Source organism: Lutjanus erythropterus, chromosome 11 (assembly GCF_056507025.1).
Source record: "Lutjanus erythropterus isolate fLutEry1 chromosome 11, fLutEry1.hap2, whole genome shotgun sequence".
Taxonomy (NCBI): Eukaryota; Metazoa; Chordata; class Actinopteri; order Lutjaniformes; family Lutjanidae; genus Lutjanus; species Lutjanus erythropterus.
The window spans coordinates 24,269,945-24,291,038 of NC_139327.1; the positions used below are offsets into that span (position 1 = coordinate 24,269,945).

The 21,094-nt window shown below is 37.8% G+C and overlaps 1 protein-coding gene, 3 long non-coding RNA genes and 6 other non-coding genes across 10 annotated transcripts; 9 read left to right on the plus strand and 1 right to left on the minus strand.

Annotated features, from left to right (window-relative positions):
• Positions 1–418: 418 nt before the first annotated feature.
• On the minus strand, positions 419–10,518 carry rab34b (RAB34, member RAS oncogene family b). Its single transcript, XM_084730332.1, has 11 exons — positions 10,382–10,518; positions 9,827–10,052; positions 8,437–8,528; positions 7,211–7,276; positions 5,684–5,785; positions 4,460–4,524; positions 4,296–4,347; positions 4,143–4,224; positions 3,233–3,323; positions 3,008–3,115; positions 419–1,668 (listed from the first exon to the last, which is right to left on the minus strand). Exons 2-11 carry the CDS (start codon positions 9,872–9,874, stop codon positions 1,607–1,609), a joined length of 768 nt encoding a protein of 255 aa, XP_084586458.1. The 5' UTR covers positions 9,875–10,052; positions 10,382–10,518; the 3' UTR covers positions 419–1,606.
• Positions 10,519–13,717: 3,199 nt separating this feature from the next.
• LOC146319166 (uncharacterized) lies at positions 13,718–17,470 on the plus strand. The gene is made up of 2 exons (XR_014771573.1): positions 13,718–14,052; positions 17,143–17,470. It is a non-coding gene; the product is annotated as an uncharacterized LOC146319166 (long non-coding RNA).
• LOC146319167 (small nucleolar RNA SNORD49) lies at positions 17,263–17,334 on the plus strand. Its single transcript, XR_014771615.1, has one exon. It is a non-coding gene; the product is annotated as a small nucleolar RNA SNORD49 (small nucleolar RNA).
• Positions 17,471–17,524: 54 nt separating the features above from the next.
• LOC146319168 (small nucleolar RNA SNORD65) lies at positions 17,525–17,598 on the plus strand. Its single transcript, XR_014771611.1, has one exon. It is a non-coding gene; the product is annotated as a small nucleolar RNA SNORD65 (small nucleolar RNA).
• Positions 17,599–17,688: 90 nt separating this feature from the next.
• Positions 17,689–18,465, plus strand: LOC146319169 (uncharacterized). The gene is made up of 3 exons (XR_014771574.1): positions 17,689–17,756; positions 17,951–18,016; positions 18,221–18,465. It is a non-coding gene; the product is annotated as an uncharacterized LOC146319169 (long non-coding RNA).
• Positions 17,800–17,871, plus strand: LOC146319170 (small nucleolar RNA SNORD49). The gene has a single exon (XR_014771614.1). It is a non-coding gene; the product is annotated as a small nucleolar RNA SNORD49 (small nucleolar RNA).
• Positions 18,063–18,136, plus strand: LOC146319171 (small nucleolar RNA SNORD65). Its single transcript, XR_014771612.1, has one exon. It is a non-coding gene; the product is annotated as a small nucleolar RNA SNORD65 (small nucleolar RNA).
• An 811-nt stretch (positions 18,466–19,276) lies between the features above and the next one.
• Positions 19,277–20,981, plus strand: LOC146319172 (uncharacterized). Its single transcript, XR_014771564.1, has 3 exons — positions 19,277–19,766; positions 19,959–20,015; positions 20,691–20,981. It is a non-coding gene; the product is annotated as an uncharacterized LOC146319172 (long non-coding RNA).
• LOC146319173 (small nucleolar RNA SNORD49) lies at positions 19,554–19,631 on the plus strand. The gene has a single exon (XR_014771616.1). It is a non-coding gene; the product is annotated as a small nucleolar RNA SNORD49 (small nucleolar RNA).
• Positions 19,809–19,882, plus strand: LOC146319174 (small nucleolar RNA SNORD65). Its single transcript, XR_014771610.1, has one exon. It is a non-coding gene; the product is annotated as a small nucleolar RNA SNORD65 (small nucleolar RNA).
• Positions 20,982–21,094: the final 113 nt, after the last annotated feature.

Consider the following 21,094-nt stretch of genomic DNA (forward strand, 5'->3'; position numbering starts at 1 on the left):
TTCATTTGAGTAAAAAAAAAGCAAGAGAACACAACAGATATTATCCAACATAAACACAAAAAAGAAACTCTGAACACACCCTCCCCCCCTCTCTGCTCAGTATGTGGTATCTGCCAAACAAACAGGTTGAGATGCATAATAATAAAAATAACAGGTGGAATGTAATGATGGACAGTCACCTACATGAGGATTGGCCACTATGAGCTGTTTCTTAGGTACCCGACACGTGGCAGCCAAATTATAATAGATATTAACCATTTTTCAGAGAACATTAGTTTTTTTCAAGGTGAAGCGTCACTTCCTCGAGCCGTAAACGTGGGTCTAACATCCAATAATCTTAATCTTCATTTTTGAAATATCACATATGAATTTGACAGGTCTTAAAAAATGATGGGATTATAAAGTTAATGTCAATTTTATAAACTCCAGACTCGTTTTAAAGTGTTTTGGGAAAAAATATTACTGATCAAGCTGCAACAACTACAAAATGAAACTGACATTGAACCAATAACCTCTAATGCAAATCACGCGGCCTGGTCAGAATTAATCAGAGCAAACCCAGCGAGCTTCATGCTCCACCTTCAAGTCTGGGAAGCACGAGAAGTCTTAAACTACGCAATTTATATTGGCAGATTTTATTTTGACAATTTAATTAATTGCTTAATAAGAGATTAATTAACATACTGTTTCCCAGTATGGATATGAAACTGGTCTCAAATTGTGTTTAATGTTTAATAACGGTATTAAAAAGTCTTAAATTCATTTGTTGAAACCTGCAGAAACCCTGTTCCTCCAGAATGTGAACACTGATCTAGCTGTAAACAGACCAAACGAAAAACGTTGCTGTCATGTTCTTTTTAAGACAGATCTGATGTTCTCAGCACAATTCAACAGGAAAGGTGTATCTGTGTTTCTTAGAAGACTGGAGAACATACGCAAGCTTGCGAAAACACACATTTCTTCCTCCTGTCTCACTTGACAGTGAGGTAATCAATTAGCCTCAGATGTGACTCTCTGCTCCTTTCCGTCCCTGTGAACAATCCCTCCATTTTCGAGATCATGAGAGCCCTTGTGTCAGAGGGGAGAGATGCGTTGTGGGTATGATGGCGGTCATGGGAGCCGGCGTACGTATCACATTAGCAGCGCAGACACATGACAAGAAGACCAGTGAGGAAACATTAGGTCTGGCGCTGACATTTTCTTCAATAACGGGAGAAAAATGTTGCTTCAGACAAACACACGGGCACATGCTTTTGAAAGCGTCAACAAAGTGCAGTTTAATGAAAGATGTGTGGGAAAATGATCTTCCTCTTTTGATCAACGTTTACCAAGCGTATCACAAAGCTTTACTTGTGTCTTTGGCCAAACATTCCTGAGAGGACACCCGGCTTCTGCTGACTGACGTCTTGTTCACAGCCTCAACAGACTTCATTATGTCAAACCTACAACTTCCTCTCAGGCCGTTTGCACAACACCTCAAATACAACAACATTTAGTTTATCCACACTGAGCGTGCTGAGTCCATATTTCAGTGTAACTTCCTCCTTCAGTGTGCTGTTTTGTGTAGATGTGTAGTAAAGTGAATCTAGCCGTTGGGTCTCTCTCATCAGCAGCAGTTGGACTTCGTCTTCTTGGGTTTGTGATTGGCCTCTGTGCTGTCTGTGAGCCCTGGATTGCAAAAAATAAATAAATAAATAAAGTAACATTTATATTTTGGGCATACAGATGATCAGGGTGAGCTTCAGCAGGACATATTTAAATGATATAAATGCGCAGTATTAAGATGTATTTCTTACTGTCAATAAATCCCACGAAAAGATCAAAAACAATGACCTGATCCTACAACCTACATCCTAGAACCTTTACAGACACTGTTGTACTGGGAGAAATGTTCCTTTATTATGATAACCATGGGCAGTGTGGCTTATTTCAATCCCACGTACAATATTTGCAAAGATAAATCTCAGGGGTCACAAATGATTAAAGGGATAAGAAAGAAAGAAAATCAGTCTTTTTCTAACCTTTGCCTTTGGCCAACTGGATACTTTGATCCAATATGTCTAAAAATCCTTCAAATCAAATAAATCTAAGGAGGAAAACAATCACTTTTTAATTAAATAGGTCCCTGTTTTGAGCACATAAAGTGATAACACACAAAGACGAAAAAATAACAGGGAAGAGTAGGACTGCAAATGCAAGTGTAATTTTGGAGGGAAAATGGAAATAATGATGTTGACGTGTGATTCCAGTGAATAATTTCCAGTGAGAAACATGCTGTCTTCACTTTTTTTTTTCAGAGGAGGACCGAGGACTGACACAGAACTGAACATCATGATGTCACGGTGAAGCTGACCTTTGACCCTCTGGGTATAAAATGTCATTACCTCATCATTTTATCCTATAAGACAGTTAAGTGAAATTTTGTCACAATGAAAACATGTTTTGCCTTTAACCTCTAAATCGTAATCAGTTCATCAAAGTGAACATTTGTGCTGAATCTGGAGAAATTCTGTCAAGGCGTTCGGTGAGACATCGTGTTCACAAGAATGGGATGGACCTTTGACCTTTCATCACCAAAATCTAGTCAGTTCGTCCTTGTGTCCAAGTGGTTGCTTCTGCCAAGTTTGAAGAAATTCCGTCAAGGCGTTCTTGAGATTATCATGTTCTCAAAAATGGGACGGTCAGATGGACGGACAACCCAAAAGCATAAAGCCTCCCCAGCGTGGAAGCATAAAAAGGTCCACAGGGCACCTTTAACTTCATGGCGCAAGCAAAAGCGTTTGACAAACAAAGCACTAGACTGCAAAATCTATATTAATCTGCAGCTGAAAACAGGGCTGTTTTTTCTGTTTTTTTAAATCATAAATTTGTTAGCAGTAAGAAAAATAGAGTAACATCATCAGTCTGATTCTCTAAATTTCCTGATTCAAATCTCACAGATCATACTTGAGCTCATTCAGAAGCCTCCTTCATAATAAATGAGACTTTACGGAGCAAACTGACTCACTGATGATGTCACCGACGTTCCTCGAGCCACTTTTCTCGAGCTCAGACAAAACGTTGGCCTCAAACGTCAGAGAGGCCAAACGGAAGAAGAAGTCCTTGACGCCGTCTCCTGGAACAGTAAAGACGGAGAGAGAGACAAAAGTTTAGTGAGACAAAAACAGGACAGAAAATTAAAAGGGTCGAGTAAAGTGGTCGGAGATGAGGATTTGTTCTTATTTAATCTCACCTGACTTCGCAGACACAGCCCAGTACTCTGCTTTGATTTCCTCTGACAGTCTGATGGCTTCCTGCTCGATCTGAGACAACTGGTCAGGAGACTGAGGGGTCGAAAACACAGAGAGAAGTGACTGGGACTCGAGTAGAGGAGGAAAGCCGCGAAGCAAAGAACAAACCTCAGGCCACTGGTCACTAAATGATTAGTCTGATTATGATCTAGAAGTCAGATATTCAGAGCTGCAACGATCAGTCAATCAACAGAAAATAAATCAGCAACTATATTGACATTCAAAGCAGAAGTGCCATTTTGAAATTCTCAAATGTGAGACACAACTGCTTTTCCTTGTCTTATATGATAGTAAACTGAATATTTTGGGACTTTGAACTGTTGCTGGGACAAAAGACATCTGATGACGCCATTTTGGGCTCAAGGAAATTGGCATGGAAATGTTTTACTGTTTTCAGAAGGTATACGGACTGAACAGTTAATCAGACAGTGTTTTTTTTAAATATTGTTAAACTCATTCTTGCCAAAAACACAGGACTGGACATCATTTTACTAATGTTGGGTCACAACATAGTTTTATATAAGTACTGTGTTTCCATAGGAATGCTTTACTGTATTTTGACAATTATCTGTCACTATTATTTTCAGGGTTCCAACTATTTTTTCATTGTTTATTAATGTAATATTGATTGTTTTGATTAGTCATGAAGGTTAGTAAAAAATAGTGACTTTTACAGTTTTCTGACCGACAGTCCAAAACGCAAAGACATTTAAATCACAATAACAGAAAACAGAGAAAAGCAGCAAATCCACATATTTAATTGATTAGCAAAATTGGTGCCGGTTAATTTTCTGCTTTTCGACTAATTAACTTTTATCTCAGTTTTAGTAATGTTTGAGAAATTTCACCCACACTGAGGTCCTTCTTGGTACCGACAAGGAACAGTAAAACGCTGGATGGGTCATTTTCCTTCATGGCGTCCTCCAGCCACTGCCTACATACACACACAATAATTAGACTTCAAAAAGCATTTTAATGGTGTATTGATTAGCTCATATCACTTACCTGGCATGCGCTAAAGAGCTCACGCTGCTTAAATCAAACACCACTATAATGGCTGCAGGAGAGAAACAGTGACACAGAGAGCAGGATGAGGTGTCAACGTGTGAGACAACATTTACTTTAGTCAAAGGTGAGAGGTGTATCAGTAGAGACTGAGCTAAATTCACCTTGTGCTCCTCTGTAATATGTTGAAGCGATGCATTTGAAGCGCTCCTGACCTGCCGTGTCCCACCTGAAACAGATCAGATGCAGATTTAATTGTTCCGAATCTGTTCTGATGAAGGGAAGAAAAGAAAGAGGAGCCGTGGGATGCAGCCACGTCCAGCCTGTCATGATGGTGGCCTCTGACCAACATTTAATAAGAGATGGGTTCTACATGATGACTGACAGAGGAGCGTCAAGGATCCATATTTGAAAAGGTAAATCAGATCTTACTTTAAAACTGGGCAGCGATCAGAAACCTATTTTAGTGCATCAATTAGCCCTTGGAAATCAGAAATGAACAGAGAGGTTCCAGATGAATTTGCAGTACTGAGGCTGGGTATCAATGCGCAATACGTTTATGTTTACCTGTATACCTGTAATAATGTATTTACTAAAATATCCCAGCACCAAGTAGTATCGAAACTTGTCCAGTCAAATGACCTGCATTCTTTTCGGTACCCAGAGTTAGAAAACAATAGTTTTGCTCACGGTAAATCACAGCAAGCGTATTTCATAAAGAAAAACCTTCTAAAAAAGGTATCGAACGCAGTATTCAATTTGGTATCAGTATCACTTCAAGGGTAATGGTATTGGTATTGTATTTTTTTAAACGATACCCAGCCCCAGATACCAGGCTATGAACTACATTCTGGGTATGATGAATGTTTGTCCAGACTCTTGATAGAAGACCATCTAAGAGTTGTTGAGATATTTCAGGAACAAAGTGATGGACCAACCAGCATCAACATCCCTAGAGCCGCACCGCTACAACAGCAAGAAAACTCAACAAGGAGAAAAAGAGCAAAGTGAGGCAAGACATATAATCACCGCCTTGACTTCAGGTTGACTGACTGAGTTCATTAACTGTCCCATGCAGTCTCTCTCTCTCTGGAACAGAGTGACCTTGAAATTACATTAACTCCTCACAGGTGGACTTAGATTCATGATCAAAGTCAGCACAGTGAAGGAAAAACGCAATTTGAGGCCCACTTAAGAGTCCAAACAACACACTAATGAAATATAGAAGATATCCTCAAAATGACCTCATCATGAGGTTTGGTTTATATACAGATTGTTCAGACGTTGTAGGTGATCAAATGACAGTCAGGCAGTGTTAAACACACAAACGCACCGTATACGATTGGTTTGTTCAGCCAAGTTTCTCTGTGGTATAGCAACATACTTACAGCTGTAAACTGAAGGGAACCCCGAGCACCTCGAATCTCTCCATCTCAAAATCCACCCCGATGGTTGCTTTGTAGTTCTTATCAAATACACCCTTGCGAAACCTCACAGACACAAGAACAAGAATCTATATTAGAGCTGCAACTAACAATCATTTCCATATCTTACTTGATTTGTTAAAGAGCAAAATATTGGAGAGCAAATATATGGTCAAAGGTTTAGAGTATTATTATGGTTTTCACCCTGACTGACATGTCAGGAGATCTAATTGACTTCACTTTCTTTATCTCTCTCCTGTATAAAGCTGAAGTAACTTAGTTAAACCCTTAATTATGATCTGGGCCTTTTCCCAAAGAAAACATCAGCCTCTGCTGTGTGCACAGGTTCACTGTGTGTTTTTCCATTTGCGACTGAACTCTTTTGACATTTGGAGCTTTGATGAAGTTACTTAACGTCACACGTGTGTCTTGTTGGGAGTTTCCCAACGCGTCCCTGCAGTGGTGGTTCTAGGCCAGTTTTACTTGGGGTTCAAGCTGGGGACATGGACACTGTTCAAGCTTTTCTAATTTTTAGCTCAGTATATGAAGTAGTAGTGCACACAAACCCCATTTACAGAGCCAGAGCAGAGTAGAAACACACAGGAGATATTCACTGAATCTGATAAAAAGGTGTTATTGGATTAGAATAGCACACCCCACCTTTAATGACATTAGATCCTTAGGTTTAAGACATCATATAGTCAGACTGACTGAATCTTTTTTTTTTTTGAGACTTCTCATGTTCACTATAAAGCAAGAAATGCTCAGACATGGCGTTTATTTCTTATTTCACTCCTGATACGTCTTGTCACATGGACATAATAAGAAGGTTAAAAACATGATTTTCACTGGTTGGGTCTTTAAGTTAAAAGGTAAAATAAGTATTTACCAGTAACAATATTAGTGATCTCATACTTGTAAATGGGCACCACTTTACAACATTTAAATGATTTATAAATAGTTTATAAATAAGTTATTAATTAGGTTGTAAAAATTGCAACAGTGACCAGATAGCGACTTTGTCTTCTGCATCAGCAGCATTTATACGTGTCAGAATCATCAAATATTTATTAATCAGTTACTGACATTAGCATTTCCTAATAATCAAAAAGGTTTCATTTGGCATCAAATTAAATCAAATTACCAGAGTTGTATGCTTTCAAATTAATTGCTTATTAATGGCTTAAAAAGTGTTTACAACCTAATTATAAACATGTATATTTGTTTATAAGCATAGTCTTATTGTAAAGTGGTACCTATAAATGTTATTGATTTATAATTTTAAAAAAAAAAAAAAAACATTTGTAGCACTCAACCTCAACTTCAAAACACAATTAGGTTCAACCATGTTTTTTACAAAACAACAGTTGCAGCTACATACAAGTCCAAAAGAAAAACACTTCAGTAAAGTCAACAGTTCAAATCAGACCAAATTTGAATATAATCATAATCTATAATAATAATCTAATCATTCGTGGCTCTGCTTCTTACCTGCTGATCAAACATGTTTTGCCGACTGCGACATCTCCCACTACAATCACCTTGGCGATATTGAAGCTGCAACAGAAAGCCAATACTGTCGATCAACAACGGCCTATAACAGCATGATAGACAGCAACATGATCAATAACATGCAGACAAATCGCAGTAACTGACACTCACTAACCCCTTCAGTTACATAATGCCTCACAGCCCTCTTATCTTCTAGAACAAGCAACCTTCCAACCAAATGAATGAAGACCTTCATGGTCGTCCATCTGTTCTCACATTAAACATGAATCACTTTAATGACTTAATTATTTTAGGTTTGATTAAATTTTGTTGAGGCATTCTGAAGTTTTTTTTTTAAAGGATGTGTATTTTCTACATTTTTGAACAACTTAAAAAAGCACAGCCCAAAGTAAAGGTCTGTTCTGCGATTTTAATTCAGTAAACGTTTTCTGGGAAATCTTTCTTTCAATTAAAAACAATCTAATTTAATTAAAATTCATAAACCTATTTCCTTTGACAAGATGTTCTGCATAAATCTGATTATGAGAGAAAAAGAGAGCTGTAACCTGGTCACAACTCGGCTATCGGTTTATTTAATGTTACGAGTCACGAGTAAACCATGAAATTATTCTGCAGAGGGCTGTCAAGTAGAGACTTTCGTGGAGTTTCTTCTACAAAATGTTCATCAAAGCTGCTTAGAAAATGAGCTGAAGTAAAACAGGTGGAGAAGAAAAATCAAACTTTTTTAGCTGGTTAGCAAACAATGCAAATTTTTGTTGACCTTGTAGCCAGTTAGAGGCAGGAAGTCAACAGTTTTCTCCCTTTTATAGGTCTGACGACACTCAAATATATTTATTTAAAATTGGCTAAGCAAGCATTGCCAAACCAATTAAACTTAAATCACCACACTTGGATATACTAAACAGAGATTAATGTTTAATTGTGCAAATTTAATTGCTGAACGTATCTTATATTAAATTAATATTTGTTGGTGCAGCCTAGTCCATATGTGAGACCAGTAGAGTATCACCAGCGTTATCCTTTCAATAAACCACCACATCCATGCAGTCAGATGTGATGGGTGTAGTCGATGACGGTCAGCTGACACAGCGGACACAGCTTAACTTAAAGGGCCTTGCTAGAACTAACTGATTCAATTAAAACACATATTACAGTTTGTGTAAATAGCGGGACGTGCTGTCTTATTAAATATTCTGTGATCTTACCCCACTGTGCCTGACTTCTGTACCTGGCACACAGCCTTCACCTGTGGGTGGAAGCCATCTTTGGTGTGCAGCGCTGCGTTCGGACTAAAACACTGTGAAGAAAGTTGGAAGAGGAAACAGTCAAGACACAGAAAGATGAACGGAGCAGCAGCATTAGTCTTGCCTGCATTTTGACAACAACAACTTCTAAAATGTAAATACAGAGTTTAATTCGGGTGGGGAAACTTTCTCACCTCACAGAGGCAGGGACGAGTCTAAAGGGTGGCCTGAGCTGGCCTTGCCACCCCAGCTGCCAACTTTTTGATCTAATTCAAATATATATCTATCTATTAGGGCTGCCATTGATTGATTAATTTTAAAAATAACATGTTAAATGTTTATTTTAACATACAGAATTTAATATGTTCTGGCTACTTTTTAGGCTTATGTTCAATAAAAAAAAGACATGTATTTGGAAAAATATGCAATGATTTGGAAATAAAACCATTTACTGCAGCTTAGCTACTTCCAAAATTACAATTCATAATCATGGAAATTAGTGCACCAAATTTTAGATTAAACAAGTAAACATAAACAGCAAATGGTACAAAGAGAAGAGAAACAAAATAGGGGAGAGAAAAACTAAGGGGGGGATCTATGCACATTAAATACAGTCACATTAATATATCAATACCTTTACCCATACACATTCAAAAATAAATATACATATATACATGCCTGAGCATAAAAAATAATCACTGGCAGTGGTCGGTTGCACTCATTTTGAAAATCCATCTTTTTTCAAGCACATTGTCCATATTCTTTATTCCGCTAATAATTTTCTCTATAAATTGCACTTTCTGACTTGTATTTTTCCATTTGATTAAGTCTGGAAGTGTGTTTTTTTCACCCTTCTGTTATTTGCTTCAGTGCTGTGATTCTCAGGAGTCTGAATATTTTTTTTTTTTTTTTGATTGAGACCATTTGGAGATTTTCACAGTATTACATGCTCAGCAATATAATCCAAAGTTTTTGAGTTAAAATACCTTAATTTGGGGTCAAATATTGACATATGTGATTTTTAAATTGGTAAGTCTCCATGCCTCCTTTTAGCTACCCCATGCTAGCTTGGCTATTTCACTAGATCCACAGAGGAACATTTAAGAACCTTAAAATGGAGTAAAAACAAAAATATCATGACAAGGTTTTCTGAGGACGACACTTAATAAATTTGCAGCCATCCACTTTTCATGAGAAGCAAAGAGCAGCATTTCAGACTCAACAGCCTCATCATCAATAGTAACACTGTTAGCTGTAATTGTATTACAGAGCATGTGTTTGTTTGTGTGTGTGTGTGTGTGTGTGTGTGTGTGTGTGTGTGTGTGTGTGTGTGTGTGTGTGTGTTACTAACCCGTGGGAGTTGAGTAATGATCCGGTCCTTTTTCACAGGTGCCAACATGCTGATGCAGTGGATCAACACAAACACACACGCACACACACACACCTTCAAGCTGCCCCTCTCACTGACAGCAAACACACAACACACTTCTCATTCACTTCAAGAAGACACACACACACTTTTCACCACTCCTTCAACAAAACCACAGAAGGGCACAATCAATGTCTTCCAGCTTTTCCTGAAATAAAGCATGTAAGAAGTTAAAATGTTTGTTTCAATACATGCTGGGTGAATAGTAGATCAGATTTGTTTTTCTTTTTTTTCCTTTTCATTCTATCAACATATTGACCCCAATAAGCATCCCAGGACAATGTAGAAGATTATTTGGAAGAGATCAAAGAAATCAAGCAAAACAGCTAAGTGACATTTCTTATTGGCTAATTTGTTGGCCATGTGTTAAGAGTATTTGCAAATCAAGGATGGAGCTTCAGCAGCGCAGGGAAAAAACACTTTGTGTGAAACAACAAACACGCAGTTAAGGGTTTTAAGTAAGTTGAGCAACTTTACCTGAAAGTGCTGACAGATAAAATGCTGAAGGAAACGTGTTCCGGCTCTGGAGATGTGATGTTAAATCCAAAGTCTTCCGAGAAATCAAATCCAGAACAAAATGACGCTCACAGCAACGAAGTGAGTCTCCAGGCAGACGAGGACTCAATTAATGAGACTCTCCATGTAATTAGTGAAGAAACCCAGAGAGTAACCTGTCAAACAGCGCCACCTCGCGCCTTTGACTCAATTTACTATGGATTAATATCTTTATTTATGTCACCAGGAATAAGACGAGGCTACATAGCGTGTTGAGTGTTTTATTGCCATTATTTTTATTCCAGTTCTCTTTATTTTCTTTGTTAGCAGGTGATACACAACACAGGTAATAAGGACAGAGTTACTGTACTTCAGTACAGTATTGAGGTACTTTATATTTCTGCTCCACTACATTTCAGAGGCAAATATTGTATTGTTTACACTCTACATTTATTTGACAGCTATAGTTACAGGTTATTTTATTATTATTATTATTATTATTTTTACAGTTTTATCATTTATATTTATTTATTTATTTATTTGTTTATTTATTTAATTTTATTTTATTTTTTAGGTTGCCCTGCAGTAAATGAATGAATACAAGTACAACATGCTTTTTTTCCCTCTCTGAGGTCATACAACCAAAAGCCCAGAGGTGTGAGCAGCAGATATATATCTATATCTATATATATATAATAGCTGATATATATCAGCTATTACCAACAGAAAATGAGCAAAAAGAGAAGCGCAAAAATTACATAAAACAAAAGCTAGATGATGATATACTTTTAAAATCTTAGTTGAATACAATTTGAATTAATATCCAGACCTTTTATCTGCATTTTTGTAGCCAATAAAATGATTTGATAGCAAAAAAGACAATGAAAACCAGGACATATGGACAAAAAACAAAACAAAACAAAAAAAAAGTATATTTAATGACTGATCTTTAATTGTTTTTTCATTAAGAAATTAGCCAGTTAAAAATGTATTCATGGATATTTAATCAATAGTCGTGGCAGGAACTGCACCTCATCTAGCTTTGTTTTGTCTCCGGGAGACATTTGCTGAATAAGGAAATAAAAATTTGAAATGAGAGAAAAAAAGACAGCAAGTCAAAATGAGGGGAAAAAAAACAAAAACATTTGTTTTATATCAAATCAATTATTAATTGACTGTTAGTGTTTGAACTATTGGTAAAGTCAAACACACAAAATTTAGAGCCTTAGTCTGGAGAGGTGATGGTGACATCATCGGTTAAAAGTAACTAATACTCTGAGTAGCTTTTTTTTTTGGAAAAATACTTTGTACTTTTACTTAAGTATATTTCTAAAATTAGTACTTTTACTTATAACTGAGTAATATTTTAGCATTGTAATAGTACTTGTACTTGAGTACAGATTTTCAATACCCTTTCCACCACTGACTGTAAGTTCGTTAACTACATTTGGTAGAAGTTTGGTACTCTTGCTCTCATGCCCGTTTTCTCTACGTCAACATCGACTGAACCAGCCAACGGACCATATTTGGAGGTTAAACTTCCTCCAACTTCCTTCACGTTCGTCATAACGGCTGCAGCTGGACACACTTCCAAGGTGAGATTTTGGCAACAGAAAACTGAATCCCAGGGTTTATATATCCATGGAAGTTGCTGAGAGATTAAGAGAATTAACATTTTGGGGTGTACATTTTAATGGAAAAATCAATCATGAAAAGGCATATTTACAACAAATAAGTGCGTGAAAGTGATAAATGTGATGCGTTCTCCACCAGGAAGTTCGTGGGGTGTTGTGGCAGGGAGGCTCAGGTAATAGGCTCGTTCGAGATGAACTGCGCCAAATGTAAAAATGCTGGATGTAATGCAGGCAGAGGCACTTAGGGTATGTTGCAGGGCCTTCCGAACAACACCAGTCCCAGGTTTGCGTGTGGAAGTGGGTCAACCAGGCGAGAGCACCCAGCAAAAACTGTACTGGATGGTGCGTGGGTGTGGGGAGTGGGAATAAGGAAAATGCGTAATTTTTAATGCGGGTAAACATGTGGAGAAGCTGGGATGTGGAAGAGGAAGGGGTGGCCCATCAAATCCTCTCGTCACCTTTACCACAAAGGCTCCTACCCACAACGGAACTAGACTTTATAGTATACTAGAAACCATGAAAACACAGGAAAGTGCTGCGTACCTCAGACTTGGTAATGGAAAGACTAAAGCAAGGACCAGTATCTCCAGAGATGGGGCCCAAGCTCCCAAAACAAGAAAATCAGGCTCATCCCAGACCTCAAAATTGTAAAGGTCAAGCGACTGGTTGAGGGGTTGTCAGTGTAGGGTTAATTGCCATAATATTACGCCATTACGCCATGTAATCTACTTAGTTACATTTAAAATCATAGTTGAGTACTGAGTACAATTTCAGTTAATATCCAGACCTTTCATCTGCCTTTTTGTAGCCAATAAAATAACTCGATAGCAGAAAAGCCAGTGAAAACCAGGACATATGGACAAAAAACAAAACACCAAAAGTATGTTAATGACTGATCTTTAATTGATTTTTCATAAGAATTTAATCAGTTAAAAATGTATTCATGGATATTTAATCAATAATCGTGGCCGTAACTGCACCTCATCTAGCTTTGTTTTGTCTGCTGGAGACATTTGCTGAATAAGGAAATAAAAACTTGAAATGAGAGGAAAAAAAGACAAAAAAAAAAACAGCCAATCAAAACTGATTGTTAGTGTTTTAACTATTGGTAGAGCAAAACACACAAAATTTAGAGCCCTAGTCTGGAGAGGTGATGGTGACATCATCGGTTAAAAGTAACTAATACTCTGAGTAGTTTTTTTGATGCATACTTTGTACTTTTACTTTGTATTTGTATAAGTATTTTTCTAACACTAGTACTTTTACTTGTAATTGAGTAATATTTTAGCAATGTAATAGTACTTGAGTACAGATTTTCAGTACTCTTTCCACCACTGGTCCAGACCAGACCTGGTGGTGGAGGTTCTCACTCTGTTGTATAGAAACTGAGCAGGCCGGAGGCATGGTGGGTTTTCTGTGGCTGCCTGCCCGTGTTGGGGTAGAGGGGGATGAGATGGCAGATATGGCAGCTAAAAGGGCACTATGGAGGGATTCTGAGCTGACAGTTGGCAACTGAATAGTGTGAAGGCAGAGCAGAGCTACCTGGTCCATGAGCGAAAACACGCTGTCATAATGACGAGACGAAGACTGGGACACTGTGGGACTGGCCTAGACTGGGCAAACATGAGGATGGATATGTGTGGAACCTGCAGGAAACAGCAAACAGTGAAACATGGATGTGCAGAGCAAAGAGAACCGTTATACGCCACGCTGTCACGTGATTGAGCGCAGTCAGTCACAATGAGGCGTCTTCTTAACCCCACTGAGAACCAGGCAAGGTCAGTGAAAGCCTGGCCATGGACTAAAACTGCGATCTCACCCCGACCTGCTAGAGGCAGCAATGTGCCGCAAGGCATCCAGTCTGCCGGAAACTCGTAAAAAGAAGATGATGACGTCACATTCATGCGACGGTCAGTGTATAAAATGTGCGCCAACATCGTTCCTGTTTCTTTTGAATTCATCTCTCGGCTCCGTAACTCCATTTCTCCCGGCAGTCGTTTATCGGACTCATCGAGACAGGTCAGTAAAAAGAAAACTGCTGTACTAACAATTCAAATAACACGTTAGTTGAGTGATAGAAGTTAATATAGTTTATGTAAGTTGATATCTGCATGTTAAAGTGTAACGTTAGCATTATCCTGACAGGCCTCAAGCAGCCACGTGGGGAAGAGTGAAAGATGGACAAGATGAAAGTCAAAGCGAGTTTTGAGATTTAGTTTTGTCAGTTTTTTTTTTATATATCAAATGTGTGTGTGTAGTTTCACTGTACACATTGATTTTTTGTTTGTTTGTTTGTTTATGTAATCTAACTACTCTAACCCCCTGTGTGTTTGTAAGTTTGTATTTGTTTGTGTCTGTAAGATCGCACAATTTAAAAAAAAAAAAAAAAAAAGTTACGTCCAGACGGTAGATCGTTAAGCTTTTCTACTATGCATTTTTAGCAAACAATGTGTGGGGAGTCTGTACTGTGTTTAATGAGGGAGTCTTCTGGTGGGCAGGCTGGGCCATATACAGAAAAGACACGGAGAGCATGCCGGCTTCCTGCAAACAAGGTCCTGCATAAGATGTCTGTTTTTCACAAGGAAATGTGTCGTTACTTTTCTTGACTGAAATAAACTGAGAAAAAGAATGCAATGAAACTTTGCAAGTTAGCAGATGATCTTAACCTTTATGCTTTATGCTCTTATTCCCTACTGCATTTATTTTATTTATGGACCTTTTTTGTTTATTTTATACGACTTTATTTTCTTATTACGATGACTTATGTACCACACTGTACTATGCCAATTTGTGTTGTAAATTTACTAATAAAGGTAAGATCCTGCATATCCGGGCAATACAGTCTAAACTGTATTACCAACAGTGCTGGCCTCCCTTTTTTTTTTTTTTACACTCAACATAAATTACAATGAGCCATGCTAAAGTGAAGGTGTTCTAGCATGAATGATATCTCATATGTACTAACATCTGTTTAACATACTGTATAAACTGGTGAAAAGACTGAATTAACTATTAAATTATGCGGTATAGAATGGCGAATAATATACAAGAAAGAAAACAAACTTCGGATATGGAGCAGAATTATAGCGGCGCCCCTGTCCGCCATCTTCCTATAGGCAAAAGCTCTTATTGAGTTCAGACAAGGCCGTGAGTTTATCGTACTAAAATTGCAATATGGCCAGGTGCAATATCCAAATTGCACAACCAAATTGCAACTTTTTGACACAGAAATAATGACAATGAGCAAACGACACTGTGCGGCACTGTAGTGTTGCATAGATGACTTGAAAAATCTTGTCCTCCAGAAATAAAACTGCATCATGAAACTGATCTTTTCCAATAATTGTGTCACGTATTGCAATTTCAGGCAAAACAAGGGCGCCGCCATAGCTCTACTCCAAACCGGAAGTCCTAACCGGAAGTTGGTCGTCTTTTTCTTATATATTATTCGCCGCTCCATACTGTACAATTTAATAATTAATTGACTTAGTCTTCTCACGACTTTATACAGTATGTAAAACTGAGATGTTAGCAATGAAAAGCCTAACATAATCACGAAGTGATAATCTTAATGTTTAATCGATTTACAATAATATTAAGACGTTATTTAACAACGTGAATACTGTGTGTGTGTGTGTGTGTTTGTGTGTGTGTGTGTGTGTGTGTGTGTGTGTGTGTGTGTGTGTGTGGGTTCTCACACATCATTCACGCTACAACTGAAAAATAACAATCACCTTTACATTACCATGGTTAATTGTAATTTATGTTGAGTGTAAAAAAGGTCAGCACTGCAAATCATTGGTGGTAATACAGTGTAAGGACTGCATTGCCCAGATATTATGCAGGATCTATTTTTATTTATTTTTAAGCTTTATTACACATGTACAAAACAAACATGGCTGCAGTAAATGATTACATATGCCAAACAATACAAGGGGATTGCCAGAGGTAACAGTGTACGCAGATCCATCAATATGAAATATATACACACACACACACATACATGCATATATAATTAACCAAAACAAACAAGATAAATAATAATTAAGTAAATAATGATTAAACATAGGAAAATTATAGAAAACAGTCAATTAGGTCTAAGGAAACCAGTAACATGGAATGACAAAAATGAGAGAAGGGAAATAAATAATAAATACTTAAGGGAAGAGAATAAGGTTTCAGCCGTTACCTAATTTAGAGAGAGAATCCTGTTAAATAATTATATAATTTTTGTGCTTGTGTTCCTTTCAGTGTTTTAAGGGATTTCAGATATAGCTTGAATTCATTTAGAAAAACAATAAATTTGGGAGAGTTCATTATCTTTGTTCTTCAACAGTACACCATATATTATGTCGTTTATTGTAATACATTCTGGAAGGGATGGGATTTTCTCCCTGATCCATTCATGGACATCATTCCAGAATGCATGTACAAACTGGCACGAGAAAAATACATGATCTGTGGTCTCAACCTCTTTTTCGCAAAATGAGCATAGATTGTCATCAAAATTAAATGGTTTTCTAAGCAGCTCCTTCGATGAGGTTATTATGCAGGATCTTGTTTGCAGGAAGCTGACATGCTCTCCCTGCCTTTCCTGTATATGGCCCAGCCTGCCCACAAGAAGATTCCTTCATTAAACACAGTACAGACTCCCCACACATTGTTAGCTATCCTTTGCTTATCCTAAGATGCTGAATGATATTTTGACTTAATATCCACTATGGTTGAAACAATAAGTAGTTTCACAGTAAACTGCAATAAAATGCTCAGCTGCCATTACCCTTTCAAATTGTAAACAGTGTTTGATTAGCATGGTTTAAAAAAAAACAACTCACTGTAAATTCTGTATCTGTGTCCTAGATGCAGGCAGTAAAAAAAATCACAAGAATCAAAATCTTCAATTTTCTGTACAAATCTAGGTGAAATGATTTCAATGTGTGTCTACTGAGTTACTGCTGGTAACATAATTTTGGTCACTAATGATGAAAATTTTGTACGGTTTTATCTAGAATTTCCTTAAATACTTGTCCAGTATTGATTAAATTGCCAGCCTATGGCCCCAGACAGTTAAATCATTTTCTTAACAAGGAACGTCTTGTTTTTCCTCAGATGGACTTCCTGGCAACTTTCCGCATGAATTTAACAATCTCATACTGGACACATGGGGCCTCATGTCCCTGCAAGGTGAGTGATGCTGAAGTTAAGCCTTCTTTGTCTTGATGCAGTTGTGTCAGTGATGAAAACTGTGAATAGGAAGTGCCGTCTGATGCGACAACTGACGATGTTTCGTACTCACTGATCTGAGCCTCTAAAACTGCAACTGAATTTCAGTAATTATGATCAGTCTTTTCAAACTGTTAATGAAGGTTACTCATTGGATTTTTGTTCTTTCAGGTCAGAATGGACCACGTCCAGATGATGCAAAGTAAAGGATGAGGTTGGTTTAATAATTCACTTATACTTGTATAAAATGTGCTGTAGCTATTAAATGTGGTGATGAAATCTAAACTGAAATAGCTGGAATTACCGGCAGATTGTTCAGTGGTGACTCTCGGTTTTCTGAACAGTAGATGATGCAGTTCTCTCAAAATAACTGAACAAAATGTAACTTAACAAATCATAACCCTGTTTTTTACCTTTACAGCAAAAAAAACAAAACAAAAACAACATGAGACAGGAGATGTCTGAGCCAGCAAAATGCACCTGATGCCAGTGTTTTATGGGTAAGTAAACACATCCTGGTGGCAGTGCTTCTTAATGTGAAACTGCAGTGATGAAAACCTTGAGTAGGAAGTGCCGTCTGATGCGACAACTGACGATTTATCTACTTTTCTGATTTTTTTCTCTTGTTTCTAAATTAATATAGCTGCCCTTCGCTACTGCTTGTCTAACATTGTTTTCCTTCTTTCCTTTTAAGTTGCGACGCAGCTCCCTGCCTCCCCTCAACTAAACCAGCCGACTGAAGAAGATTCATTTCCTGCAGGTGAGTTTGCATTGTTTGTCGAAAAAATGGCAACTTGCTCCTTCTGTTGTGATGAAACCTAAACTGAAATAGCTGGAATTACCGTCAGATTGTTCAGTGGTGATTATTGGTTTTCTGAACACGATTACAGAAACATCTAGTCTTGGATGGATTTGATTTACGGCTAGTTTTAAACCAGTTTTACTTTTGTTCCATTTTCTCAAGGTTGAGCTGGTTACTGAAGAAGATTCCTCTGAAAGAAAGTGATTCATCTTGGAGGATGCAGATGAGATGCAGCTGCCATCCTTGTGAGTTAAATTTGATTTTCTTAAATGTAGCATAGTAAAATAAGCTTTTCTAGAAGCTCACCTGTGTTCAGTGAAAGCACTCTGTATTTGACTCCAGTTTATCACCGGATAAACTGGGCAGAGATTTGAAATCTTAAACTTGTGCACATATTGTAAGAACATAGCACAGTCTGTTCAGATATTAAATTTCTTTTTTCATGTTACATGTTATGCTCCAGTCTAGGGGAACCCTTGACATAACAGATAATGGTGCTCCCCCAGTCTTCCCACTCCAAAGAAGGCTAGCGACTAAGTAAGCCAAGTTCAAAAAGGTGCAGTTTTATTTAGCTTCAGGGGAAGAACAGACAGAACAAACTAAAAATACCCTAAACTTACCTAATGAAAACAAAGAAAAATAAATGACAAATTACTAAACTAAACTCCTAACATAGAAAACTGGTTTCAAAACAAAAGACCCCCCCCCCCCCCCACTTAACTGCCCTACTATTTACAAGTATTTACAATATTTACAAAAGTTTGAGACTTACTTCAATTTACACATGCTCCAAGCGATATACCAAAGAATTACTCTGTCCTAGTACAAATAATCTTACGTCGACTCTTCTACAAAGTTTAATCTAACCAAACAATTCAGAGCACCATGCTGGCAGTTCCTTGTGGTGGAAAGGCTGGAAAAGAGACAGAGTGCAGGCCACCGGTGTTCAAATAGGCCTGGGGATCCACCCCCTGACCAATCGCGCTGCAGCAATCATCATCATCAAAATCAAGCGCCACCTGTTCTCAATTCACACTGGAGAGAGAGGAACACACACACACACACACACACACTGGGGAGAGGAGACACTGCAGTAAAGGAAAACACACACAATCACACATGACCCACAGAGTCATAATATTGTTTTTTTTATATACTGTAGATTTGAACACGAGAATGATATTACAAGGGTATGACTATAGTAGACAAGACAGTGTGAATGGATAGAAATACATTCAAGCACACAATCTTGCATTAACAAATGCTTTGTTCCAACACATAAATATACTTTGTTATTTAATCAATTAAATGCTACTAGACAGGACCAGACATGTTTTGGATGTGAAGTGAGCATTGTCTAGCAGTGACAATTAAATTTAATACTGATACACTTCATAAAAAATACTGCTAAATACGGGTGCTTTGACTGATACACAATGGTGAGTTCGTTGAAAAGCTTATTTGTTCAGATGTAAATGAATCCTTGTGTAGCTTTGTCAGTGATGAAAACCTGGAATAGGAAGTGCCGTCAGATGCGACAACTGACGATTGTCTCTAATCCACTTTTCTGAGACTTTTTGAAGCTATACTTCATGAAAGCTGGGTTTCAAAATACATTTGTCTATTCTAATTTTTCCATCTTTGGTTTTATTTCAGGTGTCGTTCTTCCAGTCTGATCCTGAAGTCTGCTGTCAAGTGAATTTGACAGGTACCTTTCAAACTGTAGCACACAAATGCCAGTTGTCAATTGTTATGATGAAATCTAAACTGAAATAGCTGGAATTACCGGCAGATTGTTCAGTGGTGACTCTCGGTTTTCTGAACATTAAACAGCAGCATCTCACAGCACACCTGCATGAAATAATTTGCATTCTAACCACCTCTTTTTTTCATCCTTTAGAATTGGATCATGTGGTTGCATGGACTCTGTAGGGCTATACCTGCAAAGCTACATGTGGTAAGATGTCAATATGTTCATTTGTAAGCTAAAAATGGAAAAACGGTTAGAAAATGTCAGTTTTAAAATTGGATCAGCTGCACTGCTGAAATGTCAAGGAAATCCCTTCGCTGTCAGAAGTGCTGCTCAGGCTGACCCCTGCAGGGTAAACTGGGTCACTGCAACATTAATTACAAACAGGATCCACTTAAACTCGTGACAGACCTGTTCCAGAGAGACCAGTTTGTAAAGCAAACTGCTTTCTGGATCAGGTTTACGGTTTTGCAGCGATGTTGAGGGTTTTTGTATTAAATCATTTATATAAATTGTCCCTGCCATCTTGTAAAGTTTTGGTGAATTCTCTCTGTATGTTAAAGTAGGAAAATGCAAAGATCAGTGGAATATTAGTTTTCCTACAACTTAATCCAGACTCCCATCAGCTAATATAGTCTGGTATTGTTGCAGTGAACTAAAATTTTGACAAAATACAACTGCCTGGCTTTTCTCAATCAGTTATTGCAGTCTGAGATCAGCTGATCTTTATCCACCAGGTGTTTGCCATCCTGATTCAGCGGTGACTGTAATACTGTAGATGTTAGTTTGAACAATCTGCAGTGACTGTTGATTTTCTGACCAGTTTCATTTAACTCAAAGTACATTGTTTTTCAAAGACTAATCGGTCTCACTCTCCTTCAGGTGACAAGAGGACTGATGGGAACAGGATGTCAAGATTGATGTCAACATGTTTGGTGCATTTTTGTATAAAGCAGACTGATAAAATGTTTGGTATAACGGCAATAAAGTGAAAAAAAAAATAGCCTGATATGAAACAGTGGTGTTACTTCTCTGAGCCTCCACTTTGAACTCCATCTTTCAATATCGAGCCAGATCAGCTTGTTGAAATACCACGGACAGCAACAAGAGACTGAGGATGGCCAACCAATGATAAATCGAGACTGGTATGCCCACCACAGGATCAAGGGGTTGCACTCAACAGGTGGACCATATGCAAGGTGACAGTAATGCAACGTACATGACAGTACATCAATGATGCTTCCTGCCCAAATGCAGTCACAGATGATGGATTATGTTTGAATTTT

Coding starts and splice junctions, on each gene's coding strand:
- rab34b (XM_084730332.1), bottom strand. CDS start 9,874: ATGTTGGCACCTGTGAAAAAGGACCGGATCATTACTCAACTCCCACGG. Junction 4,348..4,459: donor ATATTACAGAGGAGCACAAG/GTGAATTTAGCT, acceptor TCTCTCCTGCAG/CCATTATAGTGGTGTTTGAT. Junction 1,669..3,007: donor GAACGTCGGTGACATCATCA/GTGAGTCAGTTT, acceptor TTTGCAATCCAG/GGCTCACAGACAGCACAGAG.